At 38.2% G+C, this 14,836-nt stretch overlaps 1 protein-coding gene across 1 annotated transcript in view; it reads right to left on the bottom strand.

Moving 5' to 3' along the window:
• Positions 1-14,836, bottom strand: part of NRG3 (neuregulin 3) — a 430,890-nt gene that overhangs the window by 74,658 nt on the left and 341,396 nt on the right. Inside the window, exon 4 of the mRNA XM_068399414.1 lies at positions 5,873-5,899. Within this exon, the coding sequence (XP_068255515.1) occupies positions 5,873-5,899 (27 nt within the window). The remainder of the gene's footprint in view (positions 1-5,872; positions 5,900-14,836) is intronic.

A 14,836-nucleotide genomic window follows, 5' to 3' on the forward strand; every position in this document is an offset into this window, starting at 1 on the left:
CCCAACTCAGCTGAGATGTTGTGAGGCAGCCTGCAATATGTTCACCAGACGCACCTTGACTTTCATTTGAGAGGTACATTTTCCTAAACAGGTACAACCACTGGCAGAGCTTCCTCCAGCCCCTGAGGAACCTCTGCTTCATCCATTACTCTTACATCACACAGACATCAGTTGTTTCTATAAAAGGCTCTCTTTTGGTGCTCATGTCTCTTTTCTCTAGAGGTGATGACTCTTCTTCCCAGCTAAAAGAATCTCAAAGAAAGCACTGAAGATCTAAAGCCATTTCATGCCTCAGGATACGATGGTTATTTTGCAGCATACTTAAAAAGGACAGGTATTTCACAAAGCAAACAGAAAGACAAGGTCCCAAGAGCAAAGCTAAAACTAAATTTGAAAAGGTAAAATCAGAAGAAGGTAATGAAAATTTGGGGCAGGATGAAGAACAAAGGGATTCAAGGAGTGATGACAACAACGGTAGTAAACATTACAAGTATCAATGACTGTCAGGATAGCCCCTCTTAGTTCTTCAGGAATTTACTAAAGGAGTACAGATGAAATATTTTAAATGCTTATGATTATCAATATAATCATTAGACAGATATGCTTTGATAGTACTGGGAGATGACTGTGATCAGAATCTCTAATAGATTTTGTGTAAACAGCAGCATAAAACTGTCAGTGTGCTGTATTACCACAAAAGGATGTATCTGCTTTACACTTTAAAGGAGGCATACAGGGAAAACTGAACTTTTTTTTTTAAACACATGTCCTTTAGAACACGTATATTATTTGCTCATTTAATTGAACATTCATCTTCTCTTCCAGTGAGTGTTATAGGGTTTTATAACAGATAAGAGCTGCTAAATGGTAACTAAGGCAAGGACCATCCATGCAAACACTGCTTATTTATTTTCACCATCTGTTTGCTGCTACAAGACATTGAGTTTCAGAGGACAGCTCACCAGCTGCACATTTTGTGAGCTGCGCAGGGACTAATGAACTTTGCCTTTTCATTTCTTCGCAAAGAGGAAAAATACTAAATTGTTGCAGTCTTGCTTATACTGCCCATCAGCAAAACCAACGTTTGCGGTTTGGAAAAATCAAAATGCATCTGTCAGAGTGCATAACACAAGGTCACAGAGTCAGTTTTAGTTAACTGGATTATGTGTTCCTGGAGTCTTAGGCATACAACTGCCTTATCGCAATGAGGAGGCAGTGAGAATCAGCACAGTGAAAATAAAGCATGCACCATCTTCTCCAATATTAACAACTGCTCAGAGTACAGAAAACTGAATACATTTCACATTGTAGTCATTGGAAAAAGATATATAACTTTTAATAGGATCCTCTTCTTGAGTTACTTTATTGCTCTGCTCAATTAATTTTTATTTAATGATTCACCATTTACAAGGGTATTATATATCATCCTTACTCCACTGACTTCAGTGAAGCTTCTTCTGATTTTTCCAGAAAAGATAACTACTTCTAAGGAAAAATATTTATTTCCTGTGTAAGGCCTAAGTATCAGCAAGTTAAAAGTAGTCAGTAAATACAGCAACTGCTGTATTAGTTTTGCAGTTCACGCATGGGGAGATTCAGGATATCACTTCATAATTATTTACACCATTGATACTGGTTTAACTGCTAAGCAGCCTAAGGATGAGGACTATTTCATGTAATGACCGTATTTCCATCAAAACTGTAGCGACTTTCCTGTTGCACCTTCTTGGGGCATTTTATTTTCAACTATATCTATTGTACATTACTGTTACAGAACAAAAGATAAAGATTCTAAATCATTAGATTAGGTGGTGTGGGTGAACTGCTGAAATAGTCATGTTTGTTCATTGTAGCAGGTTATTCCAATACTCACTCACCTTCATACACCTTAACTCTACTACCTCTACTCACTCACCTTCACAACTCTTAACACACCTTAACTCTACTTATTCTCAGCGTAAGAAATAAGTAAAACTGATGACTCCTTGTCTCAGGCACTGACTTTTTGCCCAGAACACTATCTCCAACAATCACTTTCAGGCTTTTACATCTCCTTGTATCTGGTAGTTAAAGCAATGATTTCACTCTGCATCTGGGACCACATCTCCACAATTCAGCTTTCAACTGCTACCTGTTGCACCAAAGTAACCTGATCAGCCATGTTGGCTATCAGAGATATTGGTTTCATCATCAAATTTTCCATCAGACAAAAATAAACCATTCAGCCCTGCAGCGTGGTTAACCACTTGGGTCAAAAAATGATAATAAGCTGTAGATACTCATATCCCCATGCTATCTAATGCAACAATACACTTAGTTTTCTCATAGAATAAAAGTTGCTTCTTTCAATCTTTCATTTTTTACAAACTCGCTGCCTCACATGAGCATTACCAACAGCCAGCCTGCTTTCAATTGACGTGAAACTGTTAATACAATGAGTAGATTTCTAGTTTGTAGGAACACTGTGATAATATTTACCTACGTTTGTGTTGGAAATTTAAATAAAATTGCATGCATCATCATTGGTGAGACACTTTGGGAACCATGCAGACACGTACACCAACCCAGACCATGTGCATTGCACTCCTGCGTGAGCTGTACACTATTCTCCCACGCACCACGGTGCTCTTTTACAAGGCAGCGGGGAGCACAGGAAAGGAGGCAGCGAAGTCTGCACCCCCTTGCAAGGAAGAAATAGTTTCTGTGTAACACACTTCTGAAAGAGATTCCCCAGAGAGCTGAGGAATCTAAATGCAGAAAGGCTGACAAAAATTACTGTAACTGAGACTCTAAGGCACAGAGATATTAAAATACCTTGCCCAAAGCCTTTGGGGAAGATCGCATCAGAGATGGAAACTGAATCTAGCTCTCACAAGTGAGTATCAAACACAAGACTTACTTTTTTGTCCTTTGAAGTATTAGAAAGTATAAAACATTTCCTTATCACCAGAAATTTCATAAAGCTTGGCCACTCTGATCGCAATACCTAAATGCACATTTTTAAGGACGTAGTGTCCCTTGTACTTAGCTTTCATTTAAGTCAAGAGAAGCTGCACATGCATACCTCAGAAATGTACATTAATTGTTACATTTGCAACATTTAAAAACAGATATGCCACATTAATATGCCTGAATTTATCTCTGCTATCCATACAAAGAAACAGACACTGCGAACCAAAGCCAGCAACAATATTAGAGTATCAGGCATTCATGCTTCGGAATGCACAATATTGAATATTGTATAGAACATAAACCTGACAATATCCAAAAGGGGAAGGGAGCGTGAGAACATGAGAGAGGTTAACACAACAGTCAGTGTGGTAGATAAACTGAATGCATAACTCTTGTTCAGTAAGTCCTACATGTGAGAGCTAAGGATCTGGTAGGAAGCAGTAATGGAAAAGCAACGTACACAGCCTCTAACTACTGAGCTCTAGAACTGGCTGCCACAGGAACTTGTGAGGGAAGACAGTATCAGTTGGTTCACAAAAGGATACACAAGTTCATGGACAACAGATCCCTAATAGGACAGTAAAAGGACTGGGTAGGTATATGCACTCAAATGATTCTTGAGCGTCTAGCCAAAAAAAAAAAAAAAAAAATTACTACACTCATCTACTTTTCTTGGTGAATGTACCCTAAGCTAGATGTGTAGCTAGCATACATTTTATCTGTCCCCTGGGGCACCTCTATAGACAGATGTTCCTACCTACATGAGATTTTAGCTTTACCTACTGTGGAAGGAGTTCAAGCTTCCCTGGGAATCCAGGCTTACATGGTTTTCAAGAAAAATTTCTGGAAGATGACGATGGAAATGGAATTCCTCAGGCAACTGAGCCCACAAATGCAATGAAAACATGAGAAAGAGTGTTCACTGGATCACGTGCAAAGAATGCTAAGCTCTGCAGAATCTATATGTTCTTATTTTTCATGACTGGAAAATACTCTTCCTATTAATTGCAATTATTTTCTACAGTACAGAAGTAAACTCATCAGAGAGGCTTTGCATGAGTGGCCCTAATTTGAGGAGGATATTGTCACCTGATATCTCTGTATACCGGGTGGGGATTTGTACTTTGCTACGAGTGCAGTAATGATTCCATATGTGCTTACACTTCCTAAGTAATTCTTCAAAAAGATTGGAGGAGGGTTTAAGAAGCAAAAGCATCTCACTTTTGCATCTGATTCTGAAACTTGCCTTTTTCTAGCATACAGAAAACCACCTCAAGCCTGATTTCAGACTGCTGTCATAATATTTTCAGGCTAGAGACACAAGATTTCATTAATTTCTGTACCATCAAGATCTGTTCCAATATTAAATAAGAAAATCAGAAAGCTACTCATATGAGAAGTCTACTCTGAGCCAAGACTTCAGGCGTTGGCTTTATTTCAAGCCTTAAAGAGATGTCTTAAAAAAAAAAAAAGAGGAAACTAAAATGCTCAAAATAAAGTTAAAATCATTCAGCTTTGCTTCCTGAGTAACACTTTCCTGCTTCCTATGGAAAGGCTCACTCTAAGAATCCTATGTATATTCCTTCTCCTGTTTCTTTTATGTATATATTTGTCCTCCAATTTGTATGCCTCAAGACTGCTGCCTACAAGTTAAGCAGTAAAACTGGGATATATGCAGAGCCTTTAAAGTAACCATTTCCCAGTTGTGCTTGTCCACTAAGTCTGTGAAAAAACTTGCAGAAAACACCTGTTACTTTTAAAATTTCATATAAAGTGAAGTGAAACACTAAACTTCTGGAGATCACAGAACAGTTCTCTAAAGAGAACTCTTTAGAGAGGACACAGTTCTCTAGGTATGCCACACAAGTCCAAAATCAGTAGGAAAAAATCCCTCAACCTGCTGGCTATCCTTTTGCTAATGCAGCCTGCCATGCAGTTAATACTCATCACCATATTGGTTTCACAAGAACTTATACTCAACTTGTCAACAAAATCCCCATATCACCCCTTACAATCTCTAGGCTATCATATTTTTCTTTTTAAAATCCAAAAAAAAATAAGTAAAACTCAATGTAGGGAAAGGACAGATTAAAAATATTTTTTATCACTTTGATATGAATTTACAAGGTTTTTATTATAGCATTTTCAGTCACATTTAATGGTTTATGCAAGCTGGTTTTACACAAATGATGCACCAGTCCACTAACTCTGCTAAGGACAAACCTCAGCTTCCTCGAGGAAATACCTATGCTCTCTGCAGATCACCAGCTGAGAGGTGAAGCAGTGACCTGTTAAGCCTATCATTCCATCAGGCTACAAATACATTACAGGGCAGCAATTGAGTCAATAGAACATCATCTTTTCCTTTCCAAAATTATAAGAAGCAATTATTCACTCCTGCTTTAGCTTTTTCCTAACCTGAAGTTAACTTATTTCACAGAATCACAGATATTTGTCCCTTTTCTTAAAAGTAATCATCTGACTTGTCTGTCAAAAGTTAATGAAATTAAACCTAGTTACATTCAACATTGTAATCAACACCAAATTCTGAAAAAAAAAAATTTTAATTTAAAATTTAGTTTCCTTTACATGAAGATATGCATTAACACTTCCCTTAAATCTCATATAAAATATTATTCCTCAAATGTCATGATGTGGCCATATAATCTTTATATTATGTTTCATTAAACACCAATAAAATACCAAAAAATCATTATGCAGTTTTTAAGCTCCCTAGAAGTGGACAAGAGAAAAATTAAACCTTCATATAATTTCAAATGTAATGGGTAAATATAACAGCAGCCCAATCCAAAATACATTGATGGAGGTCATGGGAATCTTCCCATTAACTTCCATGTGCTTTGGCATAAGGCACCAAGAGAAATATTAGCAAGTGAAAGGAGAAGAAATGAAAACTTACCCATGAATTCAATTCCTAAATGGTCTGCTATACCCAAGAAAGCATGTAAAAGAAAAAAGAAAAAAAAGAGACAGAAATGTTAGAAATAGTCTACAATGTCAATATCACCTTTATCATCACTGGTAGCATTCAATAAGTATATGGCAGAGCTGCAGAACACAATGCAGGGTCAGGGCCCACTGTGTGGTTACTGGTCAAAAAGAAAAGCAGATCTCTGCCCTTCGAAGAGCAATCCTAAGATGGGAATTTAGGGCACTGAGCTGTCACAGAAGGGAAGTGTATTTGGGGAAGGACACAGACGCCTTTACTCATTATATTTATATTTGACTGAAGTGCCTCAAGCCAGCTACCTACAGGAATTTCATTTTCTCTTCCTCCTGAAACTCTCCTCTCGACCTGCTAACTACTATCATTAGGTAGACAAGGTTCTTGCTTTCATTTTCTCCGACAGAGATCAAAACCTAAAGAGATGAATGGAAGGCTTTTACTGAGTTTTGCAGCGCTCATTACAGCACAGTGGCCATGCTTGCACCCAACGTGATCGCACAACTGCTATCTGTTGTGTAACAGAAAACCTGACTTCAGGAAATAGTAGCTATGTTCCCAACTTAGCCATCTGACTGATACGATGCAATAATATCAAGACATTTAGAACGGAAGCAAAAATTTTAATGCTTTTAGAATATTGACTGAATTTACCACAGAGTTCAAGCCATTTCAGGACCCTTTTTTCACACGACACATTAAGATATGGTACGTCTCTAACAGACAGATGTTTTAGTGCAAAGTAGATTTAAATTTATGTAAAACACTTATTAATTTTAAGTAGATAGGAAGTATGTTTAAGTTGATATGCGATTAAAGAATAACAATGCAGGGACACGGCAACAGAAAAAATGATAACTGACTTTTCAGAACGGGGAGCATAAGGAGTAGTAGCTTCAAGTCCAAACCGAAACTGTGGAAGGCCAGATGTTCAGAAAGGCTGCAGAATGCAATTCTCTTCTATGTTAGACTTGAAATATTTTGCTTTTCCAAGGGAGGTAATAATTTGCATTATAAAGAACAAAGAAGGTTTTTTTTCCTGAGAAAAATGCAACATTTCCCTTTAAAATATAATAAAAGCAAAATATTTTAATTGTGTTTGTCTTTCTTTCAATTTATAGTCATATTTCCTCAATACAGAACAGATGAATACGTGATTTTGCCAAAGTTTCCAAGAGCAGTGTGTGTGGAGAGGAAGGCAGTAGGGAAAGAGCAGGAGGGTTACAGGAAAGACAGAGGAAGACTGATGTGTTGGCTCATGCTTGGAGCTGGGAGGTACTACTGGGAGCTGTGTGAAACACTCGATCCCATTAACTAATGTACTGCAACTTTCAAAAGTCAACTTAAGAACTATACAGCAAAGTTAAAAGAAGATTTTCCAACATAAAGCAAGAGTAATTTTAAACATATTATCGCATGAATTGTCAGCTCCGGTACCTGTGACGAGAATGTGAAATATTTGGGTTTCTGTTGAAAATGCTGAGTGTGATTCACCCTTTGCAACCTCTTTCAGTCCTTCCAGGAGAAGGCATCGAGCATCAGCTTGCTCAGTTCACTTAGCATTCAAATTTATATAATAGTCGCTAAACTCCATATTTATCTTCATGCAAAAGACATAATATGCATCTCAAAAGCACACAAGATGATGCTATGTGGTATAAATACCTTATTAGCATGGTGTTAGGACAGGTGCATTATGCAAGTCTAGTGACACCCAAATGAATCTTTCTTTTTGGTATTAAATACATAACTCAAAATCATACATATATGTATTTCACATTACAATCTTCCAATCTGTATTCTTGCATTCATGTACAAGCATCATGTACAAACATCCCTGATACATTTCACACAGGGATGTAATTTTTTATAAGAGCATGAGATCAGAAATATCAATAGTGCATTCAACATACTGTGTTCACAGAGATTTGTAACGAGTTTTTTTCCTCTAATTTTCTGTATCTGTGAAATCTGCAAATATTATCTGCATGCAATTCACACCTTGCATCCGTCTGTAAACTAGATCAAGATGCAGCCAACAACTGCTTGCTTTAAAAAATGTTAACAGAGATCAAAGCACCATAATCTGGTCTCCAAGGAGCTAAGAATATTCACACATGAAGCAAGATCATGCAATATCACCTTTTTAAGCCTATGCAGAACAGCTGAAAAAACAATCTTCCTTTCCTAACTGGGCTACACATGTTCTCTACGTGTTTTCCATCTGCAGCCTGCAATCTCCTCATTGAGTTCACCAACATGGTTAAAAGCCACTTTCTCAAAAACTGCACACAAAGTACACTTTTCCTTTAAAAAGATGGGAAAAAGCATTTTAGTCTGTCTTTAAGTGGCTTATATGTAAGTGAGAGTCAAGGGTATCTGTAGCCTTCCTGGGAAACGTGTTCAACTGGAGAGGACGGAAACATGTCAGGTTATTTATTTTAAGTATCTCATGTGCCTGGAAAGCAACTTCAGCAACCAGCGTAACATATATTGATGACAAAGCTGATTTACCCAGATTATGACGAAAGGCTGACTAATGGGATAAACCTTTACAGTAAAATATCCAAGCTGCCAATTTGTATCATTAAGCATAGTTCAACAAGCTCTGTGAGCAGCTATCTGGGAGTAGAAAATGATAAAATTATAATTGCGGGTTTAGCGCACGCTGGCACACGTACAATGGCAACAGCGTCCAAGCCTGTGAGCCGGCCTCTGCGCCCACCCTCGCGTTCGGGGCAGGGAGGCTGCACCAGAGGCGGCCGGGAGCCAGGCCAAGCCCGCTGGCTGCACAGTGAGAAATGCCACAGGCTACAGCGGCACTGCAGGGACCACACATTGCAAACAAGCCTTCCACGCCACCAGGTATCATGCAAGTGCTGCTCAAATGCAGCAAACCATGGTCGGTGGTTTGTTTTGTCCTTTTTTTCCCCTCTCTCTCTTTTTTTACAACTGCAAAAAGACAGGTTGTAACATGACCATTCTCCATGTCCTTCCCCTCGTTCCCTGGCTTGAGTATCAAGCCTCTGTGTTTAAAAAACAAAAGACATTCTGATCTCAGGAACAACAGCACTACTTGGGCTGTTCTGCAACTTCAGAAGAAAAAAAGAAAAAAAAAAAAAGAAAAAAAAGAAAAAAGAAAAATCCTCCCAAGAGCCCGAATGTACTCGCATTCTTCCTTTCCTTCCCCCCCTCACTGCAGAAATTCAGCTGCACTCACAAGTTATCAAAACCCTAACTCTGAAACTTGTTTTCCTTAATACAAATATGCCTCCTGCAGCAACAGCGTTTACCAAAGCGTTCAGCATATTGAATCGGGGACACAAGGCAAGGAAAGGTGCTAGAAAAAAGGTCAGCAGTCATTAATCATACCCATTGTTTCGCTCTTAATGTTTTTATCTTTCTAAGATGTTTACTCCACTAGCTAGAGGAAAAAAACCAAACCAAATCAACAAAATACCACAAAAAAATAAACAAACTCAAACCCCACATCTCTGCATCTGAAAAAAATCAGCAAAGGAGAGCAAACGACTGCTTCGAACCCCCAAGCCCTTATCTGAGCTGGCCCCTGCCAAAGGCTGCCTCCAAGGCCCCCCCCCCCACCTTTTCAGAAGGCAGAAAGCGAATGCTGGCTCTCTTGGAGTAAAGCCTCTGTACTGCAGCCTGCCATTTCCAGCCGAGGACTGGCTGGAATCTCATACTGGTAAAAGGGGTCAGAAACCTCCCTGCTGGAAACGCAGTGGCAAGATGCCCCAGGGGTCCTGGGGCTGCTTTACCTGCCCTCACCCAGCTCACGCTGACAGCAGGGAAAGGAGGGATGGGGAGAAGTACGTGGAACAGGTTATGACCATCATTAGTCTGCCCCTTGGTGACCAAGCACCAGTCCAGCTGTTACACTCACTTGCACAGCTGTGGTGAAAATAGATGATTTTGCAAGCTCCAGTTTTGGAGATGGGTTTTCCCTCTCTCAACAATGGCGAGACCCTCTCCCAGCAGGTCCATGTGTGAGACAGGCATGGCACTGGGAACTGCACAGAGCGGGCAATGGAGGGGAAAGTGAGCTGTGGGGGTGACCTGAGACTGAACCAAACACAGAAACGTAAAGTATTGATCCCTGACATGTCACAGTGTAACAAAGGACTGTTATATTTCTATACAGTCTAACATATAAATGATAAATTGCCCACAGAGCACTTCCTTGGACACAGCAAGTGCAATGCCAAGAAATTCACCATCAAGCAATGCAGTTTCTTTAAGGACTCAGTTCAACAAAAATGTATATGAGAGCTATCAATGTGCTGGAGCGTGGGTGCTGCTCCACAAGATGGGGTCATTAACCAAATAACGCGACTGTATTTTATTTTTGTTATTGTGATTTCTTCTTTCTTTATGGTATTGTTACGTTCTTATGAACTAACATATTACTCAGACATGAAGATTATTCACTTTCATATTTTACTTTATGAATATTTCTGTATTTCGTTGTTAATGTGGGAAAAATACTGTGCCTTATGGTCCTTGCACTTTGCGAATTTGTTGCTAGTATTAAAGCCATTTTAATTTATACTTTATGAATACATACACACCTGGGAATACTTGATAACAAGCACAAGAGAGTATAAATTCTCACTCACTAATGGATTAATTTATTAGGGCTTCACATAGAACATGCAGCCTTGCATCTGGATTGTAGCTTGCTGGGGCTTTTTTCTTAGGCATATTAACATGGAGATTTTTCCCCATTTAAAGACAGGTTTCATTATTCCAGGTACATTCTAAGCTACATTACGAATAGAAATATAAGCTCAACATGTAAATCTCACTGATTTATAGAAGAAAAATCTTGAACATGAAAATACTCATTGTAGACCACTACAGACATTTTAATCTGTTCTAAGGATAGGTTAACTTCGGCATGAAGGAGACAGCTTTAGGGAACCAGTGCAACAGCAAAGTATTTTGCTCTGCAAATTAAATTTATCAGTTCCAATAAACTTGTAAGATTTGTTAAATTGTCCTTGGTACATTATTGTCATGAACAGAAAATGCAACACAATAATATGCTGCAAGCTACTGTGGGACAGCTCAAGTACTCTGACCAGATTATCTGGCTGGAAGGAACAGGACAAAGTTTAACTCTTAAGTATTAGACTGATCAAAATTGGTCTGAAATGAAGAGAAATCCTTCAATTCACAAGGCAGCTAGATTAGGATACTATCTAAACACACAAACTGCTGCTGTCTTATCCATTATGTTTTGTTATGTTTGACAGCACACAGTTATCAGTCCATTTGCATATTTAACAAAGCTAAAACTGTAGCTGGTTCCATATACATATATATATATATATGAGAAAGTATATTATTTTTTGGTGCCTCATTTTGCATGTGAGCACATAGTTATAGGACAAGGGATTTCTCTATTCAGTAGGAAGGGTGCATTGCTCCCGTTCTCTGACATCCACAGGAGGTTATCAGACTTAGCAAACTAACCAAATGCTCTGAGAGCTTAGTTTGTTTTTTTCCAGTATCAAAAAGAAAAAGCATCAGCACATATTAATGTATTTTACAAATCTCAGTTATTAGAAAGCACAAAATTTTATTTTGCTGTTTTAGAGAGATTTATTTGTATGGCTCTGGAGAGGCTACAGTACAGCCTCAGGACAGAATCCCCCCACCCACCAATTCCATAACAAAGGAACATTTGAAAAACATCCAGCAAAGCCTGTAGTTATATAAATAATACACAGTGCTGAATAATGGAATAAAGTATTGATTTTCTTTCCCTTTGAATGACAAAAGCTCATTGCTGTGCTTCACACCACCAAAGTGGAAGGATTGTTTCTAACTTTTGAAAATAAGTAAAAGCAATGCTCCCATCTTCACACGTTCAAAACAAGTTGGAAATTTAAATTGCTTACCTGATCTGCAGCATTCAGGCTCAGAGGATTAAGCTTGCCTCTTCTCCATCATTTTTAAGATCTTAAATTATCATATCAACAGCTAACAGACTGGTATTTCTCTTTGAGGCACTAGGTTGGATTTTAATGAAAAAATTTAGTCTCATCAAACAACGTTTGCAATCTCTACTGCTATCAACAATATTGGAAATCAATGCAGATTGTAACCCTAGGTCAATTTCTGTTACTATAGCTATAAATTCAGCAAAACAAATAAACATGTCTTTAGTTTCAAATCTATGAATAGCCTAGTGAAATTACTCCATTAAATTTACTAAATGCCTGAAGAATGTTTTTAAGAATTTTACCAGATCCAGGCCAAAATGTTTAGCATTAGGTGTCAGCCAAGTGCAGCAATGCTTTATTTTTCTCTGAATAACCTGTTGTTTTCATCAAGGAGAGGAGAGAGCAGGTAAATCTTAGATACTGCTGCTATATGCGGATATATTTTTTCTGATTTACTTATTCATAAATCACCAGAACTGTTCAATATGTATAAGGACTTTAATTCATCCCAGAATATCAGCATGTAAGCAGTAAGTCCACACAGAATGCTTTGTCTCCAGTCAGAAGACTTGAAGATGCTTTCTTGTTTTATTTGCTAAAAATGTAATGCTGTTTTCATGAAAATTTGTAACTACATCAAATGAAAATGAAGCTGCCCGTATAGAGCCTCATAGCTCACGGTGACAAGGTTATTTGTGAAGTTTTCTGTAAATATATGTTGAAAATTATAAACCAATGCGATCACTCCAAGATCAACTTCTCCCTGCCCCACCATGAGACTGCAGTAAACTTTGCTCAATATATCCTGGTTACTTAAGTAAAAACCTGTATTAGCATTGTAATTGCAAAAAATGTAAATTTTCTTTTTTTGTTCCTGTTCATTCTTGAAGCCTATCATCTCCTGTAAAGTTCCTTTTTTTTTTTTTTTCCCCTTGGCTTTACACAACACACTTCTTTCATATTGCCATCTAAAAGTCTAACCTCACATACCAGGATCTCTGACTGTGCTAAGAACTACACAAAGACAAAACCCTGACATAGCTATTTGAACTACTTTTACAATTCTGAACTCTTTTCCTGAGCTTCTGCAACTACTATGACAACGACTACACTTGTCCCACAGTCACAATCGCATAGTAGGTGATTACAGCACTGTCACAACTGAGGAACCATCAGGAAAATTAGACTACGGACCAATATATTCTTCTGTCCTTCTCTGTGTCATTAACACAACAGTTCCTGCAGAGCCAGGACTCGCACTGCATAAAATCCCGGTCCCACCTCTTATGACTAACTCCAGGTATGCACAGTGGCATCACACCGCCTCTGCAGGTGGGCTGGCCTTTATCCGCAGGAATGCTGGTGACTGAGTTTGAACAGATTTATCTAAGTTGAGCTTAGATGTTTTAAGTCATTAGGCACTTACACTGAATTTCAGTAGCAATTGGCATGGTCAGTCACGCAGAGTCCTTTGAAAATGCCAACCTCTACACTGGAGAAACTGGTCCTTTCCCAACTATGTTGAGACGAGGTCTCATAAAGCTAGACAGGAGAGGGGAGAGGAATCGTATTTTTTGTGAAAAAACAGAAAAAGGTACAAATCATACCCCAAAATCATATTCGGTACTTTCAAAACATATGGTCTGGAATGTTTTTGGAACCACGTATGAATTAGATTATTTATATTGTCATAGGTGTAAAAGATTTCACCTGACTGCAGTGTTCTGTGGGAGAAAGCCTCCTCTTCTGGTTAAATAAGTGACACAAAATGCCTATTAAGATGGAGTAAGTCTATGAGTTTCTTAGAAATTACTATAGGGATTTTTGCACCATTATTTCCAAATGAGTATTTGATAATATGGGTCTGTAAAATATAACCAGCTTCATAGAAACATTAAAGGAATTGCTAATAGCTCCCTCATGTTATGAACATATGACACTTAGTAAACATTTCTCATGCTAAATGTTACTTTATTCCTTCCACAGAACATTAAGCTGTCCTTCACTTGTCTACTACAGGAAAATGTTTCAGATGCAATTGTGTTTACTGCTCTCTAAAGGCACAGAAAATTTTGTAAGTTTTTGTCAGTTTCTTAAAACCTAATTACTCTCTTCAACTTCAGGACAAGGAATGTACATCAATTTGTGGAAAAAATATAGCTTTATTCCCTAACGCACCAAGTAATTTAGTTCTACTGCAGTCAAAAAACAAACTAGCAGCAGCAGACTCTAGGTATTTACACCAAGATTTTTACAATATTGACTGAAAGTTTTAATGTCTGTGAATTATACATTTCTATTCTAATGACAAGAAAGTTGCTGTACTTATTTCTATCTGTATTTAGCTGCCTAGAAAACTGGTCTGAGTTTTGCACAAAAGGACTCCGGGGAGTCAAAGATGTGGGATTCTCAGACATTTTTAGAAAGATGCTGGTTTTTATCTGCTTTGATTTGGGAAACTACATTTCTTTAGGCATCCAATTTTGAGAATAGTAACCATATTTGCTGCACACAGAAGATACTTTCTCATATTGATTCTTTTTAAATAATGTAGAATGTAGCAAGAGAATTATTTGAACTTACTCTGATTACTCTGTGTGTCTCATACACCGTGTAAGTAACTGCCTTACGCCGCAGCATTACTTGAGCCTTATTTCCACTTGTCCCGTGTTTCAGGCTCAAACGATGATAAAAGGGCATAAGCTTTAATCAAAATTTTCCCAGTGTTTGTGACATTTGCTGCCTTATGGGCTTGCTGGTCTCCTGGGCAATAGGTACTCCTGTGTGTCAAGAGTCTTTCAACCTACCTTCATGAACCATCTAAAGTTTATTAACACCAAGATCTCCAATGTTCTTCCAAATCTTACTGAGAGCCCTTTCTCTAGGAAACCAGGCATGGAAGTCCCAGCTGCAGGTGAGCAATCCACACATATCTGGCACTCAAAGGGGTTTT

The sequence above is a fragment of the Nyctibius grandis genome, chromosome 4, assembly GCF_013368605.1.
Source record: "Nyctibius grandis isolate bNycGra1 chromosome 4, bNycGra1.pri, whole genome shotgun sequence".
NCBI classification, from domain to species: Eukaryota; Metazoa; Chordata; class Aves; order Nyctibiiformes; family Nyctibiidae; genus Nyctibius; species Nyctibius grandis.